Source organism: Hyperoodon ampullatus (genome assembly GCF_949752795.1).
Source record: "Hyperoodon ampullatus genome assembly, chromosome: 1".
Taxonomy (NCBI): Eukaryota; Metazoa; Chordata; class Mammalia; order Artiodactyla; family Ziphiidae; genus Hyperoodon; species Hyperoodon ampullatus.
The window spans coordinates 196513164-196536603 of NC_136914.1; the positions used below are offsets into that span (position 1 = coordinate 196513164).

At 40.1% G+C, this 23440-nt stretch overlaps 1 protein-coding gene across 1 annotated transcript in view; it reads left to right on the plus strand.

The window, feature by feature from the left end:
* The window catches only part of LOC307058416 (cytochrome P450 2C18-like), a gene marked incomplete at both ends in the record, with an annotated part of 56118 nt that overhangs the window by 15215 nt on the left and 17463 nt on the right, over window positions 1-23440 (plus strand). The window contains 3 exon segments of the mRNA XM_079711865.1: window positions 144-293; window positions 4771-4931; window positions 7679-7861. Coding sequence (XP_079567991.1) covers window positions 144-293; window positions 4771-4931; window positions 7679-7861 — 494 coding nt within the window.

The following is a 23440-nucleotide window of genomic DNA, read 5'->3' on the forward strand; positions in this document are numbered from 1 at the left end:
TGGTAGTGAGGGTGGGGAGGATGGAAAAGAGGAATTTGAAGAGCCCCCCGGCAGAGCTGGGTCCATCTGCCAGGCTGCCATGTGTCAGCTCACTCCTTCTTCCCTAGGGCCTCCCTCCTAGCTTCTGTTTCTCCTCCTGGTAGGAATCCTCTTTAGCAATGGAAAGAGATGGAAGGAGATCTGGCGCATCTCCCTCATGACACTGTGGAATTTCAGGGTGGGGAATAGGAGCATTGAGGACCGAGTTCAAGAGGAAGCCCACTGCCTTGTGGAGGAGTTGAGAAAAACCAGTAGTGGGTGATGCTATGCTCTGTAACTCTCACCTTAACAGACTGCTGTCTTCTCCAGTGACATCCTAGGAAACATTTCAGGGACAGCCACATCTTTCATAGGGGTCATGGTGGTCAGCCCTCCTGTGGAGCGGGGAGAGGAGAGAGCCAAGAGGGCTTTTGTGTATCTATGCTTGTTGTGTGTGTACACCCACTATGGTGCATATAGTGTGGATTAAAGGTCATTTAGTCCTATCCTGTCCTGAACTTTTTGTTTTCAAATCATCAGGTCATGAAGGTAGAAGGTTTTGAGTCTCGTTTTTTTCTAGCATTAGAGAATAATGGTTTTTCCCATAGTGTAAATGTGGGTTATGTATTCCAGAACATTTCATCAAGTGGACATGGTGGGAATGACCTCGTCACACCCTTATGGAGCGTGAAACAGATGACATGTGCTTTCACTTAATTGGCCTATATTTGTATGGTCGCCTCACTCACATGTCTGAGGGTTTCTTCTGAGACCCATTGCCTACTGTTCTGGCCAGTAATGATAATTGTCTATGATTTTAATTGCTTAGGCATCCCTTAGTGCAGACCTCATCAATTGTGATTTCCTTGTAAATAACTGTTTTAAAATTATCAGCTTCAGTTATTTAATGTTGCTCCCTCCCTACTTACAGTGTTGTTTTATATATTTTAAGAAATAGATGCTGTGGCTTAATCCTGAACATTACACAAATACCAGGTTATAAAATGATTTATTTAAACAGATTTCAACTATTATTAATAACTCATTACCCTGCCTTCCCTATTAGTTTCTTCTGTTTTTAGCTTTCTTTATATTTCCCTCCCCCATTATTGATATAATAATCATGTTTTCTGTTTTCTCTACTTTATGATACTTTGACATTTTGGGGGCCTTGCAGAGCCAGGGAGCAACTGCCTCTCCCAGGGTTAGCTAATTCTGAGATAGAGCATCACATCTTGTGTGTGAGCACTCCTTTGATTTTTCAAGTCAGCATATCCAAAGCCAATACCCCCAGGAAACCTCCTTTATGGAACCCTCACACACCAAGCCAGTATTCTCCCTGCCCTAAATCAACCCAGGGCCAGTTACAGGACAACTAGGGACCACCCCTAGGGCCTAGAGCCCTCTGAAATTACCCAAACTATCCAGTCTTAAACTTAGTGAGCATACCTACCCAGCCTTGCTCATTTCTTCCATGAAAACCCCAGTAAAGGCTTTGGCCCATGCTCTCTCCTTGTTCCTTCTGCCTCCTGACTGACCTGGGTGCTTCCCCCTGTGGCCTTGTGTAGTGTGCCCCCTCCTCTTGGGAAGTATGAGTAATAAACTATCTTATCATCTCCTGATCTGTTGGGCTTACCATCTGAATAAAAATAAAACCCAAGTACATTTTAAAACAATTATATGGTAATTGGTAATTTTTTACCAATTTTGGTACTTTGGTAATATTTTACACCTGTCAGCTGTACTGACCTATGAAGTGCTTGTTAAGATGGATTTTATTTTCAGTCTGAATTCCAAATTCCCCTGCTTTGTAAGTCTCTCTCTCAAGTGAAAAGAAAGATTAAAAATCAGATTTTAGCTGTCACACACAGAGAAATCTTAAGGCCTTCTCAAATTAGTCCCTACCTTCTAAAGTAAAAGTTTTTCTGCCAGCTTAGTGTCTTGGCATGGTTCAGCTGAAAAGGAGCCTGACATACGAGCACTTAACTAAATAGGTTCCTATTACTTAATTCCCTATCGTTTCATTACAACACTTTGATTCAAGTCACCCTTAATTACATGTATGATGTGATTTGGTTTTTTTGCATATAAAGTTTATCGATCATCTGATTATAGCAATTTCATGTAAATATTGACCACTAAAAAAGAAAACTACTCTTCCTCTGCTTTAATTTATTTGTCTGTAAAATGATGGACTTCATCTAAATTCAAATTAAAAAATTTGTAACAAATGGTATTCCGTTGATGGCTATATGTAGCAATACCCCAGAATTCCACAAGAGGGCATGTTCTGTCCAAATAAATTAAATGGGGGGCCTGATTGGTGATGAGGGACACTATTTCTTCGAGCAGGATGTTCCTCCCCACACCTCCTCTCCATACTGCAATAAAGAAACAAAAGGACTCCATTTATCAATTTAATCTTTCTTGTTTGCCCTGTGATTTGTTTGAAATGCAGAATTCTTTCCTATTTTTATTTTAGGCAAACAAATCTATCTTACAATTCATGTTCATTTGTGTTTTCTTCTTGTACAACATGGACAGCTTTTGCTTTTTTTTCTTTGTTCCATCAAACACCTGAATTTTTCCATAATCTTTCTCTCTTTAATCTTTTCCTTTCCTGATTCTACAAGTTGTTCCTTCAGCTATTCACTATATATAAAACATTTCCAGGATCCTAACTATTGCTTCCTTCCTACGTCAGTGCTTAATTGTCTACAAGTTTACCAGACAGACATGATTTTGCACTGATAGATAACCTGAATTATTGTCTTAAAAAACTGACCCTTAAAATTTTTTCTGTTCTTTTGCTCTTCAAAATAACCAGCACCTTGACTCAAGGCAGTGATGTAAATGGAGTATTTGGAGTACTATTATTAAACAAACTAGGATGGAATGGTCAATTCATGTTTGTTTGTTTTTTAACATCTTTATTGGAGTATAATTGCTTTACAATGGTGTGTTAGTTTCTGCTTTATAACAAAGTGAATCAGTTATACATATACATATGTCTCCATGTCTCTTCCCTCTTGCATCTCCCTCCCTGTCACCCTCCCTATCCCACCCCTCTAGGTGGTCACAAAGCACAGAGCTGATCTCCCTGTGCTATGTGGCTGCTTCCCACTAGCTATCTATTTTATGTTTGGTAGTGTATATATGTCCATTGCCACTCTCTCACTTTGTCCCAGCTTACCCTTCCCCCTCTCTGTATCCTCAAGTCCATTCTCTAGTAGGTCTGCATCTTTATTCCCATCTTGCCCCTAGGTTGTTCTGATCATTTTTTTTTTTTTTAGATTTCATATATATGTGTTAGCATACGGTATTTGTTTTTCTTTTTCTGACTTACTTCACTCTGTATGACAGTCTCTAGGTCCATCCACCTCACTACAAATAACTCAATTTCGTTTCTTTTTATGGCTGAGTAATATTCCATTGTATATATGTGCCACATCTTCTTTATCCATTCATCTGTTGATGGACACTTAGGTTGCTTCCATGTCCTGGCTATTGTAAATAGAGCTGCAATGAACATTGTGGTACATGACTCTTTTTTTTTTTTTTTTTTGGCTGCATTGGATCTTCGTTGCTGCGCACGGGCTTTCTCTAGTTGCGGCGAGCAGGGGCTACTCTTCGTTGCGATGCACGGGCTTCTCATTGCGGTGGCTTCTCTTGTTGCGGAGCATGGGCTCTAGGTACGCAGGCTCAGTAGTTGTGACACGTGGGCTCAGTAGTTGTGGCTCACGGGCTCTAGAGCGCAGCCTCAGTAGTTGTGGTGCACAGGCTTAGTTGCTCCGTGGCATGGGGATCTTCCCAGACCAGGGCTTGAACCAGTGTCCCCTGCATTGGTGTGAGGATTCTTAGCCGCTGCGCCACCAGGGAAGCCCCACATGACTCTTTTTGAATTATGGTTTTCTCTGGGTATATGCCCAGTAGTGGGATTGCTGGGTTGTATGGTAGTTCTATTTTTAGTTTTTTAAGGAACCTCCATACTGTTGTCCATAGTGGCTGTATCCATTTACATTCCCACTAACAGTGCAGGAGGGTTTCCTTTTCTCCACACCCTCTCCAGCATTTATTGTTTGTAGATTTTTTGATGATGAGCATTCTGACCGGTGTGAGATGATATCTCATTGTAGTTTTGATTTGCATTTCTCTAATGATTAATGATGTTGAGCATTCTTTCATGTGTTTGTTGGCAATCTGTATATCTTCTTTGGAGAGATGTCTGTTTAGGTCTTCTGCCCATTTTTGGATTGGGTTGTTTGTTTTTTTGATATTGATCTGCATGAGTTGCTTGTGTGTTTTGGAGATTAATCCTTTGTCAGTTGCTTCATTTGCAAATATTTTCTCCCATTCTGAGGGTAGTCTTTTCGTCTTGTTTATGGTTTCCTTTGCTGTGCAAAAGCTTTTAAGTTTCATTAGGTCCCATGTGTTTATTTTTGTTTTTATTTCCATGTCTCTAGGAGGTGGGTCAAAAAGGATCTTGCTGTGATTTATGTCATAGAGTGTTCTGCCTATGTTTTCCTCTAAGAGTTTGATGGTGTCTGGCCTTACATTTAGGTCTTTAATCCATTTTGTCAATTCATGTTTAAGGGGACAGAGATGTGTTGATTTTAAGCATGCTTAAATTTTTGCTGATAGGGGAATTTCCAGGTAGATATTGCTTCAGAGATTCTAAAATTATCTGTTATCCACAACAAAGTTTTATATTTATATTTTAATAGTGTTTTATAAATCTTTTCAATTCTTTAGGGTCACCCCGTGATCCCACTTTCATCCTGGGCTGGGCTCCCTGCAATGTGATCTGCTCCATTATTTTCCAGAATCGTTTTCATTATACAGATCAGAATTTTCTTAACTTGCTAGGAAACTCTAATGAGTTTCCAGGATTTATGAGCTCCCCATGGATCCGGGTGAGGTCAGGATCCTCTCTTCCTGAGAAATCGTTTATGCTCTTTTCTCTGACAAGTCCAAAATTCTATATGAACCAAGCCGTGAAGTGAATGTTTGAAAACTGGACATTTTGGATATTACAACATGGTAACTCTGGGAATCAGATTCTCCTCTCTCTTTGTTTTGTTTTTTTTTTTTTTTTGCTTGCTCCAATTTTTTTTTCTTAATTCCCTGACCGGGGATCAAACCCCTGCCCCCTGCAGTGGAAGCGTGGAGTCTTAACCACTGGACCGCCAGGGAAGTCCCTGTAGTTTTTTGTTTGTTTGTTTGTTTTTGCCTTCTACAAGCTGTAGCTATTTGTTTATATAGTGACTTTTCTAAACTATTTTTGCAAAGTCTCTTTTTTTTTTTTGCCTTGTGTGGTCACTGGAATCTCTGTTCCTTTAGCTTACGTTCAGCTAGTGTTTGGAGAGAGATGTCCTTTTTTTTAGGAGTGATAGATCTTTCTTTTGCTTTTCTGTTTTTTTCATTCTTTTAAATTGAATGAACGAGTCTTTAAATTCTGTATTGCTTTACAATTTTCGAAAGTTTCACACACGTGATTTCATATAATCCCGTAATAACCCTTTTTCCCTCACTACCCCTATACTGCCCCTCCCTCCTTCCCTCTCCCTTCTGATAACCACTAGTTTGTTCTCTATCTGGAGTCTACGGATATTGATATCTTTGAATGTGAGGAGGCAAAAAGAAAAAAAGATGAAGAGAAAGAGGTGGAGAGAGAGAGAGAAAGGAAGAGAGGAAGGTGGGAGGGAGGGAGGGAGGAAATAACTCTTCCAGATTGGCTCTGTGCATGTGTGTAGCTTTCTGAATTTCTCAGTATACAGGGGTGCTTTTGAATGTCCTAATTTCCCAAAGGCACTCCCTCCCCAGCTTTTCTTCCTGGAGTTTGGTGCTCTGTTGTAATGCCTTAACTGTAATCTTTTGCCCCAGGTGGCTGTGGGCTGTTCATTAATCTTGCAAGGTTTTTGAGACATCCCTGCTGCGTTTCCACTCTAGGTTAGATGAAACAAAAACAAGTGCCTGTGTCAGTCTGTCAGGTGGCCCCAGACAGGTTAGAACACAGAAACACAGTCTTCGTGAGTGAGGTCTGCTCTGGTCCCTCTGGAACCAGGAACCAGGCTCCCACACCACAAGCTGCCCTTGTTAAGACCACTGCCAAGCCAAGGATGGAAGTGGGACAAGGGCAAAAAAAAAAAAAAAAAAAAAAAAGGAAAAAGAAAAAACAAGCCACAGATCTTTGCTGCCGTTTTTTAAGTTGATTCTGACAGTTTCTGCTTGATTTTCTTTTTTTTTTTTTTTTTTTTTTTTTTTTTTTTTTTTTTTTGCGTTATGTGGGCCTCTCACTGTTGTGGCCTCTCCCGTTGCGGAGCACAGGCTCCGGACGCACAGGCCCAGCGGCCATGGCTCACGGGCCCAGCCGCTCCGCGGCATGTGGGATCTTCCCAGACCGGGGCACGAACCCGTGTCCCCTGCATCGGCAGGCGGACTCTCAACCACTGCGCCACCAGGGAAGCCCTGCTTGATTTTCTGACATTTTTGTAGAGGGATAGGCCTTTAGAACTGTCTACTGCATCATTTTTGCTGATGTTATTCTGCAAGTGAATGTTGGAACACAGCAATCCTGCCTTATTGTCATAGAGTGAACATCTGGGAAAGGTGGCTGAGCCTTTATTTTACGAAGAAAAGAAATGCCTGAGTATGAAGCTGGAATTCAAGCCTTGTTGGCTTTCTGGTCAGTGGTTTTTCCACTACCCCCCAAAGCCCAGTTTCCGTAAACTACTTTGGTGACTGCCCAAAAGGATGGCCATAGCACTCAATGGACATCCAGGTTCTTGCTGAAAGGTTTCCATTACCCACAAGGCTTATCCTCAAATAGGTAGTGATTTCTTCATCACGTCACTTAGCAGAAATATCCTAATTTAGGAAGGAAGAGAATATCTCTTTCAAGGAGGGACAATGTTTATGAACAGAGGTGCTGCCAGGGAACACTGACTAGGGCAGGGGTGTTTGATGCTTCAGTTGGGATCCTAGCGGACAGCGTAATTGGGCTTGGGATGACAAAATGATTGGTTCTATGGCGTATGAATCATAAACAGACACCATGGTTTTGCCTGTGCTGAGCTGATATGTCCTGTACTCTGCCTAAATAAAATCACATGATCTTAGAAAAGTCACTTACCTGCTCTGGTGCACAGCTGCTTTATCCCTAAAATGCTGAGGTGGGTTTCATGCTGTTTTTGCACCCCTCTGAGTTATAATATAGTGATTCTATTTCTGAGGCTGCTTGATAGTAGTAGAAATAGCAGGGAGTGGGTTTGTGCTCAATATGAGGTTACTCAAAATTCCTTAACCTCTGCCCTCATCTACAAAATGTGAATCATAGTAATTCATCTTATTCTGTGTTTCAAGGTTGTAAGGAAGAATTAATTTAAAAAATGAGAGAATTGACATAAATATGCTTTAATACCATAAGGTTGATGTATGAGTATAGGAAATTGCTATCAACTTTCATCATCTGGTCAGAGTTTTCTCCCTTAAATATCTCTAGCAGCATGAAGAATTATTTTACATGTACACTATAAAATGCTCCTCCTGAAGAAAGGGACCATTTTTTATTCACTTCAGTTTTAACCAGGGCTTGATGTATGGTAGATATGTCTTCAATATGTATTTTTAGTTTAATAAGTATATATTTAAAATCTTTAAGGTCTGCAATAATTTCCCTGCTCTCATGGAGTATCTCCCAGGGAGTCATAACAAAGTACTTAAAATTTTTGCTTATGTAAAAAGCTGTGTTTTGGAGAAAATAAAAGAACACCAAGCATCTCTGGACGTTAACAATCCTCGGGACTTCATTGATTGTTTCCCAATCAAAATGGAACAGGTAAAATATTAATGACAGATTGGTTATCTGTTTGCCTGAATTTTTTTGTTCATTGACTAGTTCTGTACTTATTAGGGATATTTAAATGGTTACGGATGAAATGCTTGACCAGCACTTTGGGTACTTATGTGTGGATGGATCTGGATTGAGCATCAAAGGAGATTTAAAATTGAATTGTTAAATAACAATACATGGACCCTGTTCGTTAGGTACTAATAGGCTACCTGAGGAGAAGGAGAACATACGTCTCGGGTGAAATGGAAATACAAACAAATGAGAAATACAAAATACTGAGCCATAAAAGGAAGGTGGATGTGATCATTTCACACAGCATGTGGGAGAGTGAGAAGGAAGGGCTCAGCCTGGGTGGGCTTCCTGAATGTCCTGAGGTTTGATGTAGATCTTCAAATATTTGCAATAAGTCATAGGGGAGGGAATTTCAGATTGGTAGAACGGTGTCATGAGAGGTTCAGAGGTGTGTTGTGGTAAAGAGACTAGATGGATGGAAGAGAGAAGCCTTAAATGAGTGTAACCAAAAATAAATTTGGACAGATGTGGAGTGGGAGGTTGGTGTCCGTCAAGTAACTGTAAACGTGAATGTTGGCAGGAGAAGTTGTGATTTGATCAGGTAGATGTATGAGCCAGAACAAGAGTAGAATGCAAATAATTACTGGGGAAGATTATCCTGGGAGTTCTGTAGAATGATCTGTATGATGAGAATGGAGTTCAGGGACCAGCTGTGAGATTTTTAATTTCTTTGGACTTTGGCTTGATGAAAGTCTGGACCATGGAAATGCAGAAGATTCTGAAATAAAATCAATCTGTCCATATTGTCATAGTATCAGAGATCTATAAGGATTGGTTTTAGTTAGAGGAGAGGATGAGAGTCAAATTGTAGGGACTGTATGGGAAATTTCAGTAATAAGACCAAATTCCCTATTTGAGAAGTTCAACCCAGGAGGGAAAAATTCAGATAGTAAATCTGAATAGTGAATTTGAATAGTGGTAGGGTCAAGTTGGAAACTGTGACAAAAGTAATATAGATGCCATAAAAAAACATTTATGTAGGGGCAGAGTTGTTCTTGAACTGGGGAAAGGCAGAATCTAGAACACACTGTAAAAAGCTAAATCTAGAGAAGGAAATTTCTTCATTTGAGGCCACCATTATTTTTTTTTAATAAATTTATTTATTTTATTTTATTTATTTAGTTTTGGCTGCAATGGGTCTTTGTTGCTGCGTGCGGGCTTTCTCTAGTTGAGGCGAGCAGGGGATACTCTTCATTGCGGTGTGCGGGCTTCTCATTGAGGCAGCTTCTCTTGTTGTGGAGCACAGGCTCTAGGCGTGTGGGCTTCAGTAGTTGTGGCACGTGGGCTCAGTAGCTGTGGCTCGTGGGCTCTAGAGCACAGGCTCAGTAGTTTGGTGCACGGGCTTAGTTGCTCCATGGCATGTGGGATCTTCCCGGACCAGGGCTCGAACCCGTGCCCCTTGCCTTGGCAGGCAGATTCTTAACCACTGGGCCACCAGGGAAGTCCCTGAGGCCACTATTATTTTATTCAACCACTTTGTAGCACTGGGCAGAAATGAGAAATCAGTTAGTAGGCTAAAATGGCAAGGCGCCAAAGGTGCTGATGAAGATGACTTTCAAAGAATTGTCCCTGGATTTGAATTGGACCGCTCAAATCGTGTGTTCCAAACAGAGTGAAATTAAGCAGATGGTGTGGTTTGAAGAAATGGAGGAAGGAAGAAGCGAATTACTTCTCTTCTCTGCTTTCTCTGCTGCTAGGGCAATGATTTTTATCTTTCTGGGGTCCGGTTGATTTGAGAATCTGATTAAAAATATGGACGCCATCCCAGAAAGATGCACCTATATGAGTTCTTGGTATTTTGCACATAATTTGAGGGATTCCCATAATGCTATGAAGCCACTCCACTAATCCTGGGCTAAGGAGGCTCTAAGATGTCTGGTATTTCATTTAACAGTGGCTGCTTCCTCAATGCTATATTTAAAACCCACATTGTTTCTCTGGACTTCACTATAGTATTTAGAGTCTGATGTTTTTTGATAGCATCTTTATTGAGTATAATTTACATACCATACCCTTCACACATTTTAAGTACAATTCAACATTTTCACAGAGTTGTGCAGCTGCCAGCACAATCAATGTCTGAACACTTTTATCACCTTGAAAAGAAATCCTGTGTGCTTTAGGAGTCACCCCCTTTCCTCCCCAACCTCCCCAGCTCTAAACACTAATCTACTTTCCATCTCTATAGATTTGCTATTCTGGACATTTCATATTAATGGAATTATACAGTATGTATAATTCATACAATATGTATGATAACATCTTTTGTGTCTAGCTTCTTTCACTTAACAATGTTTTTAAGGTTCATTGATTATGTATCATATATCAGTACTTCACTCCTGTAAATGGTTGAATGATATTTCAGTGTGGATACACCACATTTTATATATCTGTTTGTTGGTTGATGGACATTTTGGTTGCATCTGTTTTTTGGTTATTATGAATAATGTTTCTGTGGACATTTGTGTACAGGTTTTTGTGTATACATATGTTTTAATTTCTCTTGGGTATATACCTAGTGGTAGAATTGTTGGGTCTATGATAACTTTATATTTAACCTTTGGAGGAAGTGTGGCAGATCAAAGACTTAATGTAAGGCTGAAACTATAAAACTCTTAGAAGAAAACTTACGCATAAAATTGCACCATTTTATATTCTCATCAACAGTGTATGAAGGGTACAATTTATTCACATCCTTGACAGTACTTCTAATTATCTGTCCTTTTGATTCTAGCCATCCTAGAAAGTGTGAAGTGGTCTTTCCTTGTGGTTTTTTTTTTTGTTGTTGTTTTGTTTCTTTGTTTGTTTTTTGCACTACGCGGCCCCATCACTGTTGCGGCCTCTCCCATTGCACAGCACAGGCTCCGGACGCGCAGGCCCAGACGCTCCGCGGCATGTGGGATCCTCCCGGACCGGGGCACGAACCCGTGTCCCCTGCATTGGCAGGCGGATTCCCAACCACTGCGCCACCAGGGAAGTCCCCCAACTTAGACTTTTTATCATGAATGGATGTTGAATTTTGTCAGATGTTTTTCTGCATCTATTGAGATGATCGTGTGATTTTTATTTTTCCTTTTGTTAATGTGGTGATTGTTATCTGAATATTAAACCATCCTCACATCCCTGGAACAAATCCCCCCCATCATGGTGTATGATACTTCCTATATAATGTAGAATTCAGTTTGCTAATATTTTGTTGAGGATTTTTTTCACCTATATTCATCAGAGATGAATTGGTCTGTAAGTTTCTTTTTTTGTAGTGTCTTTGTCTGGTTTTAGTATCAGGATAATGGTGGTCTTGTAGAATGAAGTTTGGAGTGTTCCATCCTCTTCAAATTTTTGGAATAGTTTGAGAAGGATAGGTATTAGCTCTTCTTTATACGTTTGGTGGAATTCCCCTATATAGCCATCTGGTCCTGGGCTTTTGTTTGCTGGGATTGTTTTTTTTTTAAATTACAAATTCAGTTTCACTACTAGTGATCAGTCTGTTTAGATTGTCTATTTCTTTCTGATTCAGTCTTGGAAGGTTGTATGTTTCTAGAAATTTATTCATTTCTTTTAGGTTATCCAATTTGTTGGCATTAGCTGCTTATAGTATTCTCTTACGATAACAAAAAATTAGATGGAAAATCTTGAAATATTTGGAGATTAAACAACATACTTCTAAATAAACATAGGTCAAAGAGAAATCTCAAGAGAATTAGAAGAATTTTGAACAAAATTAAATGAAAATATAACATCAAAATTTATGGGATGTAGTGAAAGGAGTGCTTAGAGGGAAATTTAGAGCATTGCATTCATATATTAGAAAAGAAGGAAGATTTAAGATTAATGATGTAAACATCCATCTTAGGAAATTAGAGAAAAAAGAGCAAATTATATACAAAGTCAGCAGAAGAAAAAACAAAAATCAGCAGAAACCAATGAAATTGAAAATAAGAAATCAATAGAGAAAAATCAATAAAGCCCAATGCTAGATCGTTGAAAGGGTCAATAAAATTGATAAGCTTCTAGCCAGGCTAGCCAAGAAAAAAGAGAGAAGACACAAATTATTAATGTCAGAATTAAAAGAGGGGCCATCTCTACTGATACCAAAGCAATTAGAAGGATAATAAAGGAATATAGTGAAGAACTCTGTGCTGACAAATTAGATGACTTAGATAAAATGGACCAATTCTTTAAACACACTCTGCCGAAACTCACACTAGAATAAATATACAATCTGAGTAGCTCTTTATTAAACAATTGAGTCAATAATTAATACCCTCAAAACCACAAAGCACCAACTCAGATGGGTTCACTGGTAAATTCTATCAAATATTTAGGGAAGAAATTGTACCAATTCTATATACAATCTCTGCCAGAAGACAGGAGCAGAAGAAATTCTTCCTAACTCATCCTATGAGACTAGCATTATTCTAATACCAAAACCAGACAAAGATATTGTAAGAAAATAAAACTACAGACATATCTCTCAGGAGCACACACGCAAAAATCCTCAGCAAAATATTAGAAAATTGACTTCAACAATGTATTAAAAGAATTATACACTATGATCAAGTAGGATTTATTTTAAGTATACAAGACTGATTCCTTCTTTGCAAATCAACTAATGTACTTCATCATAGCAACAGGCTAAGACAGAGAAATCAACACGATCATATCAACAGAGGTAGAAAAAACATTTGGCAAAAACCAAATGTCATCCATGATAAAAATTCTTAGCAAACTAGGAATAGGGAGGGAACTTTCTTGACTCTACACATCCACAAAATGCCTACAGCTACCATCTTCATTAAGGCTGAAGAACTAGAAGCTTTCCTGCTAAGATCAGGTACAAGGCAAGATGTCCCCTCCTTCACCACTTCTATTGAACATCATACAGAAAATGCTATCTAATGCAATAAGACAAGAAAGGAAATAAAAGGTATAGAGATCGTGAAAAAAAATAAAACTGTTTTCAGATAACATAACTGTCTATGTAGGAAATTGCCCAAATTGAGCCCCCTCGCCTCCAAAAACCTCCTAGAATTAATAAGCAATTATAGCAGGGTTGCAGGGTACATTGTTTTGTATAAGTCAATTGATTTCCTATATATCAGCAATTGGGATTTGAAATTTACATTAACCAAAAAATGAGATATTTAGATACAAATTGGACAAAATATATACATGATCTATATGAAGAAAACTACAAAACGCTGATGAAAGAAACCAAGCAGTCTAAATAAACAGAGAGCTATACCATATGATCACTTACCATATGATCCAGCAATCGCGCTCCTTGGTATTGGCTCAAATGAGTTGAGAACTTACGTCCGCACAAAAACCTACACATGAATGTTTATAGTTACTTTTTTCACAAAAACATGTTTATTTATAAAATTAATGTTTATAGTTGCTTTATTCATAAATTTATGTCAAAACCTGGGAGCAACCAAGATGTCTTTCAGTTGGTGAATGTATAAACAAACTGTGCTACATCAATTGAATGGAATATTATTCATTGTTAAAAGGAAGTGAAGTATCAAGCCATGAAAACACACGGTGGAACCTTAAGCAGGTTACTAAGTGAAAGAAACCAGTTTGAATGCTACATACTGTCTAATTCCAACTCTGAAACATTCCAGAAAACTATGGAGACAATATAAGATCAGTGGTTCCCAGAGGCTTGGGAAGGAGGGATGCATAGATGGCGCACACAGGATTTTTAGGTCAGTGAAACTATTCTGTATAATACATGTCATTCTACATTTGTCAAAATCCATAGAATGTACAAACTTAAGAGTGAACCCTAATGTAATCTATGAACTTTGGTTTATAATGTATCAAGTGTTGTATCACTGATAGTAACAAATGTACCACATTGGTGAGGGTTGCTGATGGTGGGATAGGCTGTGTGTGTAGGGTGTGCATGAGAACTATGTACTTTTTGCTTAGTTTTACTTTGAACCTAAAACTGCTCTAAAAAATAAGTTCTATTCATTAAAAAGAAAACCTCTAATCCACAACTCCAGCCAACCTGAAGTTTGCATTACTCTGTGACAATGGAGGGCTTAATATTTATGTTCTCCTGTTCATTTGGACAACAACAGGAGTGCTATTTGATGTGAGATGTCACTGAACTGGGAGTTGAAAAACAGATTCTAACACAAGGGCTTGTACTAATGCAATGAGGACACTTTATCCACTGTCATTGATTGCTCATTAAAAAAAGAAAGATTAGACGACTGATCTCAGAGATACCATCAATCTTTAAATTATCTTTTTTTTTTTTTTTTTTTTTTTTTTTAGGTACGCGGGCCTCTCACTGCTGCGGCCTCTCCCGTTGCGGAGCACAGGCTCCAGACGCGCAGGCCCAGCGGCCATGGCTCACGGGCCCAGCCGCTCCGCGGCATGTGGGATCTTCCCGGACCGGGGCACGAACCCATGTCCCCTGCATCGGCAGGCGGACTCTCAACCACTGCGCCACCAGGGAAGCCCTTTAAATTATCTTTGACTCTTTCATCCTATAAAAAGAAATGGCTTCAACAGAAGGAAGGTAGAGCAGAGCAGGGACATTCATTTCTCAAGGAATAAAACGGTTGTTCTAAAGAAAGTGACATACTTACTTCGTCCAAAATAAGCTAGTGTTTTTAGAGTTTAGGGCTGTGTAAGTTAGGCAGCAAGTTACTACTTCTCTTTTTTCTAATTGAAGGTTACACCAGATCTTGGACTCACTCAAGTTTAAAGGTTACACAACTAAACTTTTCTGACCCCCATTTTAATCAACTGGTGCAGCAATTATTAACTAAATTGATGTATTTGCAAAGTCACTGACTAGGATGAATCACAAAATATTGAATCATGGTACATATTCAGTAAGTGTGGTGATCCTGGTGAACTGAATGTTTGCTTAGAGGGAAGCATGCATGATTCAGGAGATATGGGTTCCAGTTGCAGCTCTACCACCTGCAGATATTGTGTCCTTCACGCATGTACTGAATCTCCAAGGCCCATCCATAAAATGGAAATAATTTTACCTTTAGGAAAGGTAGTTGAGAGCATCATAAGAGATATTATGGTGTGAGAATGCTCTGTTACATGAGGAATAAAACATGAATCCATGTAAACATGAAGAATAAAACTTTGATTAAGTCTTGACAAAAATTTATTTTTTCTTACTAAAAAAGCTTAGAAATAATGGCACTAATCAATTTTGAACAAATATGATGATATCCTTATAGAACACATATTTGTAAAACACTGTCATAAGTGATCTAGTAGTGCTTACCATTCCAGTGATATTTAGATCATCATGACTACTAAGTGTCATCTCCTGTTTGGGTCTGCATGTTCTGGTGGTTCCCTGCTATAGGTCTGTTTAATGAAGTCCCTGCCTCTCATCCCCCACTGAATCCATACATGTTGTTCTGTGTAAAATCCCTCTTCTTTGCTGTTGATGACGAATTGAAATTATAATGGCATAATCACAGTTCAGGCATACAAAAATGGAGTCAGGCAGCTATTGAGGATCTGGTCAAAGGCATGTCTCTGCACCACTGAGAACTTGAAATTTCTTTGATCTTTACGAGACCCAAGGACAGGACCAGCCCTATTCAGAACAACTCCTGCCAGCTGCACCCTTATGTCTCAAGATCTCCCCTTATAACTGTGCAACAGTTTCTGACCCCAACCAATGTTTACTTAACAAAAACTCTTACTTATTGCCATATCCAATTATAATTCTTGATAAACAACTCATGTAACTAATTGTGATCTTGCAGTCTTCCCCTTTATAAGCCTCCATCATTTTGTAGTCCAGTGGAACACAATTCAAGTGTTTCTTGAGTCTGTGTCTCCTGGGCTGCAGTCCTAACAAATCCCCAGTAAACACCTTCCTACTTCAATCAGGTCTTTTCTAAAATTTTGGTTAACACTGTGCATACTTCATTCCATTATTTCTGACAAAGACAGACTCCAAAAGGCAACAGAAGCAGTTGTGTCTGGAAGCAACTGGGAGGCTTGAGCCATGGTTTCTCAAGCCCTCTCCACTAAATTCTTGAGATTGGCTCTTCCCTCAGTTACCTGAGCAAGTTTTCCCTCTTTGGTTATGGAGAGGGGAGAATGCCTATATTTGATTTCATCTCTTGAGAATCTGTGACCCTTTTTCCTTGGAGTTCGGGGACATCTATTTATTGTGAAGCCTGTTATTTTGTGAACAATCAGTTGGGTGTGTATTCAGAGTAACATTTTGGGGGTTTGGTTTTGTTTTTCTAAAATCGTTCTTGAGGCAGGTGTGGTATATATGAGAGTGCATCACAGTGGGCATCGGAAAATCTCAGTTTAAATCCTGGTTTTATTAATTATGAGCTATGTGACACTGGACATTTCTGTTTACCCAGAATCTTCCTTTCACTCATTTGAAAAATACAAAATTACAGTCTCTACCTTCCAATGTTTATTTTGGTGGGGTAGATGTGGAGTTTCAAGGAAAGAGTCAGGTACATTTACTTATATAATTACTTTATCTTTGGTCATTCAAGATGTTTGAATTAAGTTAGTGTTAACCACGAATTCCAAGAATGTAGATCTGGTTGAAATCAAGCGGTGTTTATTTGGGGTTTGTTAGCACTGTAGCCCAGGAAACACAGATCCAAGAAGCACTTAAATTGTGTTCTTCAAGACTACAAAACGGGGAAATTTATAAAGGCAGAAAACCACAAGGGCACATAAATTTTTTGTCAAGAATTAGAATTGTAGATGACAATATGTAAGGATGCTTGTAAGCAAGAATTGGTTGGGGTTCGAAATGGTTACATAGTTGTGAAGGGGGAGGGGAACTTTGAAAATACAAAATTGTAGCAAGCACCTGTTAGCATATATTGTTTTGAAAATGGCTGGTGGAGTCCTTGAGTTTGACACAGTTGGGAATTCAAGTTCTCAGTGATGCAGGAACATGTCTAAACACATCCACAATGACTATGTGGCTTCATTTTAGGTGTCGAAACCATAGTTATTCCATTCTGATTTTTAAAGGATCTTAAATATGTCATCATTAACTATATTATGTATAGGCAAATGTAATATTAATACATTAAAATATTTAAAAACCTTTCATTTTCAAGGACAAAGTGTCCTAGTGTTAGATATAGCATTACAAGATAAACATTAAAAAATGAAATAAAAAATCTTAAAATTTGTATGGAAACACATAAGACCCCGAATAGCCAAAGCAGTCTTGGGGGGAAGATCGGAGCTGGAGGAATCAGACTCCCTGACTTCAGACTATACTACAAAGCTCCAGTAATCAAGACAATATGGTACTGGCACAAAAACAAATATAGATCAATGGAACAGGATAGAAAGCCCAGAGATAAACCCACGCACCTATGGTCAACTAATCTATGACAAAGGAGGCAAGGATATACAATGGAGAAAAGACAGTCTCTTCAATAAGTGGTGCTGTGAAATCTGGACAGCTACTTTTAAAAGAATGAAATTAGAACACTCCCAAACACCATACACAAAAATAAACTCAAAATGGATTAGAGACCTAAATGTAAGACCGGACACTATAAAACTCTTAGAGGAAAACATAGGAAGAACACTCTTTGACATAAATCACAGCAAGATCTTTTTTGATCCACCTCCTAGAGTAATGGAAATAAAAACAAAAATAAACAAATGGAACCTAATGAAACTTAAAAGCTTTTGCAAAGCAAACTACAAACAAGACGAAAAGGCAACCTTCAGAATGGGAGAAAATATTTGCAAACGAATCAACGGACAAAGGATTAATCTCCAAAATATATAAACAGCTCATGCAGCTCAATATTTTAAAAAAAATCCAATCAAAAAATGGGCAGAAGACCTAAATAGACATTTCTCCAAAGAAGACATACAGATGGCCAAGAAGCACATGAAAAGCTGCTCAGTATCACTAATTATTAGAGAAATGCAAATCAAAACTACAGTGAGGTATCACCTCACACCAGTTAGAATGGGCATCATCAGAAAATCTACAAACAACAAATGCTGGAGAGGGTGTGGAGAAAAGGGAACCCTCTTGCACTGTTGGTGGGAATGTAATTTGATACAGCCACTATGGAGAACAGTATGGAGGTTCCTTAAAAAACTAAAAATAGAATTACCATATGACCCAGCAATCCCACTACTGGGCATATAACCAGAGAAAACCATAATTCAAAAAGACACATACACCCCAGTGTTCATTGCAGCACTGTTTACAATAGCCAGAACATGGAAGCAACCTAAGTGTCCATCGACAGATGAATGGATAAAGAAGATGTGGCACATATATACAATGGAATATTACTCAGCCATAAAAAGGAATGAAATTGGGTCATTTGTAAAGACCTGGATGAATCTAGCGACTGTCATACAGAGTGAAGTAAGTCAGAGAAAAACAAATATCGTATATTAATGCATATATGTGGAACCTAGAAAAATGGTACAGATGAACTGGTTTGCAGGGCAGAAATTGAGACACAGATGTAGAGAACAAACGTATGGACACTAAGGGGGGAAGTGGGGGAGGGGTGGGGGTGGGGGTGTGATGAATTGGGAGATTGGGATTGACATATATACACTAATATGTATAAAATGGGTAACTAATAAGAACCTGCTGTATAAAATAAAATTCAAAGAAAAAATAATAAGTACATTTTGATTTTTTGTTGATCATTTGGTTTGTTGACCATTTGGATTTCCTGTGTCATGAAGATGTTCAGGGTTTTTTTATTCCTATATTTATGTTTTTTTTTTTAATGGATTCATAGGATTTTTTTCTACATTCAGGATATAAATTTTTTGTTCATTTATCAGTATTGTAGTGGTCTCTCCCATCCTGTGTCATTTTATTTTGTTTTGTTTTTTTTAAAAAAACAAAATGAAAAAAGGCATAGAATACACTGATTGGCCTCAGAGTCATAAATCCCCAGCTGGTCATTGTTTGAATCCAGAGTTATAAGCCTTCTTTCGGCCTCACATTATTTATTTCAATGGTTCTAAATCCTGGCTGCGCAGTGGGACTCGCCTCTCCCCTTTTTAAAAAAATTATCACTACCTCGACCCAATCCCAGTACAGTTAAACCAGAATCTCCAGAGTGGTCACTGGACACAGAGAAAACAAGACTAAAAGTTTATTTTTATCAGTGGGGCAAGGTCTACTCAGAATGTGAGTGCAAAGTGGCTGTAATTGATTGGTCTGTTTCTATCAGAGAGGCACAAGTTGAATTAGCAGGGACTGTTACAAAAGCTTTAGATTTCAGGCTCCCGGCTGTCTAAGAAGAGAAGGTTTCTGTGGATCCGGCTGTGCTCTGTCTCTCCCACTGCCTTGTGGAGGAGTTGAGAAAAACCAACAGTGGGTGATGCTGTGCTCTGTCACTCTGACCTTAACAGTTGGCTCTCTTCTCCAATGACGCCCTTGGAAACATTACAGGGGTGGTCACATCTTTCATAGGGGTCATGGTTGTCACCCCTCAGATGGAGGAGGGAGGATGTGGAACGCAGACAGCCAAGGGAACTTTTGTGTATCTATGCTTGTTGTGTGTGTACACCAATGATGGGGCACACAGTGTGGGTATAAATGTGTTTTAATCATACTCTATCCTGAATTTTGTGTTCAATTCAGAAATCACAAAGAATAGTTTTAAGTCATTTCCTGAAAGAGTTTGAGAACAGTGTTTTTCCTGTAGCATTAATGTGGGTTATCTATTCCAGAGCATTTCACCAGGGAATGCTTGTTAATTGAACAGGGTGGGAATGACCCTTGTGCAGCATGAAACAAGTGACACGTGTATTCACTTAATTGGACTATATTTATATTTTCAACCTCACAGAGATGTCTGAGAGTTACTTCCAGGGCCCATGCCTACAATTCTGGCAAATAGTAATGACATCTAAGGGTTTTACTCATTTAGGTGTATCTTACTGCAGTTCTTCTCAATTATGATTTCTCTGTAAATGCAGCACTATTTTAAAAATACCTTTACTGTATATTTATCTTTACCACTGAGCTTTTTCCATTGTAATTTTCCTGCTTCTAGTTGTGGCCTTTCCTTTTCCCTTAGAGAAGTCTCTTTAACATTTCTTGTAAACTGGTTTGGTGGTGCTGAAGTCTTTTAGCTTTTGCTTGTCTGTAAAATTTTTGATGTCTTTATCAAATCTGAATGAGAGCCTTGCTGGGTAGAGTATTCTTGGTTGTCAGTTTTTTCTTTTCATCACTTTTTTCTTTTTAACTTTAACTTTATCATGCCGCTTTCTTCTTGCCTGCAGTTTATGTTGAAAAGTCAACTAATAGTGTTATGGGAGTTCCCTTGCATGTAACTTGTTACTTTTCCCTTGCTGCTTTTAATCTTCTCTCTTTATGTTTAATTTTTGACATTTTAATTACAATGTATCTTGGTTTGTTCCTCTTTGGGTTGACCTGTTCGGGACTCTCTGTGCTTCCTGGACTTGGATGTCTGTTACTGATCCCAGGTTAGGGAAGTTTTCAGCTATTATGTCTTCAGATATGTTCTCTGCCCCTTTATCTCTCTCTTCTTCTTCTGGGACTGCTATAATGTGAGTGTTAGTATGATTGTTGGTGTCAGAGATCTCTTAAACTGTCCTCATTTCTTTTCATTCTTTTTTCTTTTTTCTGTTCATTGTCAGTGATTTCTACTACTTTGTCTTCCACCTCACTGATCCGTTCCTCTCTTTCATTTAGTCTATTCTTGATTCCTTCTAGTGTATTTTTCATGTCAGTTATTATATTCTTCATCTCTGTTTGGTTGTTCTTTATATTTTCCAACTCTTTGTTAAAAACTACTAACTTGGGCTTCCCTGGTGGCACAGTGGTTGAGAGTCCACCTACCGATGCAGGGGACACAGGTTTGTGCCCCGGTCCAGGAAGATCCTACATGCCGCGGAGTGGCTGGGCCCGTGAGCCATGGCCGCTGAGCCTGCGCATCCGGAGCCTGTGCTCCACAGCGGGAGAGGCCACAACAGTGAGAGGCCCGTGTACCGCAAAAAAAAAAACAAAACTACTAACTTCTTGCTCTGTGTATCCATTCTTCTCCCAAGTTCTTTGATCATCTTAACAATCATTACCCTGAACTCTTTCTTGAGTAGATTACATATCTCTACTTCACTTAGCTCTTCTTCTGTGGTTTTATATTTTTCCATCATTTGGAACATGTTCTTCTGTCATCTCATATTTTCTAACTTGCTGTTTTTATTTCTATGTATCTGGTAGGTTGGTTATAGTTCCTGACCTTGGAGAAATGGCCTTTTGTGGGAGATGTCCAGTGTGTCCCAGCAGCACACTCCCCTCTCATCATTAGAGCTATATTCCTCAGGATTTCCCCCTATGTGGGTTGTGTTGGTCCTTCTGTTGTGGGGGGCTGAGTACTGTAGGCAACCTGGTAGGCTTGGTTGGCCCTAGTCAGGTTAGTCCCACAGCTGGTATGGGACCACTGATAGGTGGGGCTGGTTCCTGACAGAGCAGGCTGTGGGTTCTGGGGTGTCCAGAAGCTTGTGTTGGCCTGCTGTTTGTCAGGGCTGGGGCCCAGCCAGTCCCAGGTTAGGTGCTGGCCTTCTGATGGGTGGGTTGGGTGTGCAGTCTGCAGGACTATCATTGTTCTGGGGCTGGGCGTCTGCCCTCTGGTGGGTGAGGCTGCTGCTGAGCCTAGAGTAGGCTAACTGGTGGGCAGGTCTGAGGATCAGTAGGTCTTGGTTGTGCTGGCCTGCTAATGGTTGGGCTGGGTTCGCAGATTGTGGTTGTCCTGTGACTGGTGTCCACTCATGGTACATGAGGCTGGTCCCAAGGCTAGGGCAGGCTTACTGGTTGGCAAGGCAGGGGCCCAGCTGGTCCCAGGGCTAGCCTACTGTTATGTGGACTGGGTCTGCATGCTGTGGGGTTGTCATTCTCCTGGGGTTCTTACCTACCTGCTGGTGAGTGAGGCTTGTCCTGAGGCGAGAGCAGGCTTGCTGGTGGGCAGAGCTGGGGATTCTGGGACTGGTGCCTGACCAGTGGGTGTTTTGAGCTGAGTCCTTGGTTCTCTGGCTCAGGGCCCTGGAGGTCCTGGGTCTAGTGCCTGTGCACTGCTGTTTGGAGCTGGGTTCCGGTCCTCTGGTGGGCAGGGCTGTGTACAGGGGTGGCTGTGAGGTCAGGGGATCTTAAGGCAACCTCTCTGTTGGTGGGTAAGGCTGTGTCCCCACCCGGTTAGTTGATTGGCCTTAGACAAGTACTGGTGCCTACAGACTGTTGGGCAGAGGGAGGATTCCAAAATGGCACTTGACAGCACCAGTGTCCATGTGGCAGAATGAGCTCTCCAGAACGGCTGCTGCCAATGTTTATGCCCCCAGGGTGAGCTCCAGTTGCCTTCTGCCTCTCTGGGAGACTCTCCAATATCAGTGGGTATTTCTGACCCAGGCTCCTTTCAAGTTACTGTTTCTATCCTGGGTCCCAGAGCATGTGAAATTCTGTGTGTGCCTTTTATGAGTGGAGTCTGGCCTTCAAAGCCAAATGTTCTGGAGGCACGTCTTCCTGTTGCAGGACCATCAGGCCTGGGAGCCCAGTGTGGGGCTCAGACACCTGACTCCTTGGGGAGAACCTCTGCAATTGTAATTATTCTCCCACTGGGGGGTCACCCACATGGGGATATGGTGCTTCACTATACCGTGACTCCACCCCTCCTACCCATCTCTTTGTGGTTCCTTCTTTATATCTTTAGTTCTTGACGATCCTTTCTGGTAGGTTCTGGTCTTTTTCATCACCGGTTGTTCCGTGAATAGATGTAATTTTGGTGTGCCCATGAGAGGAGGTGAGCTCAGGGTCTTCCTTCTCTGCCATCTTTGCCAGTCTCCTCCCACATTTCTTTGCTTTTTTTTTTTTTTTTTTTTTTTTTGTGTGGTACGCGGGCCTCTCACTGTTGTGGCCTCTCCCGTTGCGGAGCACAGGCTCCGGACGCACAGGCTCACTGGCCATGGCTCATGGGCCCAGCCACTCCGTGGCATGTGGGATCTTCCCGGACCGGGGCACGAACCCGTGTCCCCTGCATCGGCAGGCGGACTCTCAACCACTGCGCCACCAGGGAAGCCCCCCACATTTCTTTACCCATAGTCGTTGATGGACATTTAGGTTGTTTCCATCTCTTGGCTATTGTCAACAAGGGAATGCAGATATCTCTGAGATCTGATTCAGCTGTTTTGGATAAAACCTCAGAAGGGGATTGCTGGGTAATATAGTAATTCTCTTTTTATTGTTTGAGGAACCTCCATACTGCTTTTCATAGTAAATCATTTAACATTCTATCAACTATATACAAGGGTTCAGTTTCTCAACTCCCTCATCAACACTTGTTATTTTCTTCCTTTCTTCCTTCCACTCTCCCTCCCTCCCTCTTTCCTCCCTTTCTTTCTTTCTTTCTTTTTTTTTTTGATAACGGCCATCCCAACAGATGTGAGGTGATAACTCTTTGCTTTTGATTTGAATTTTCTAATGTGTAGTTT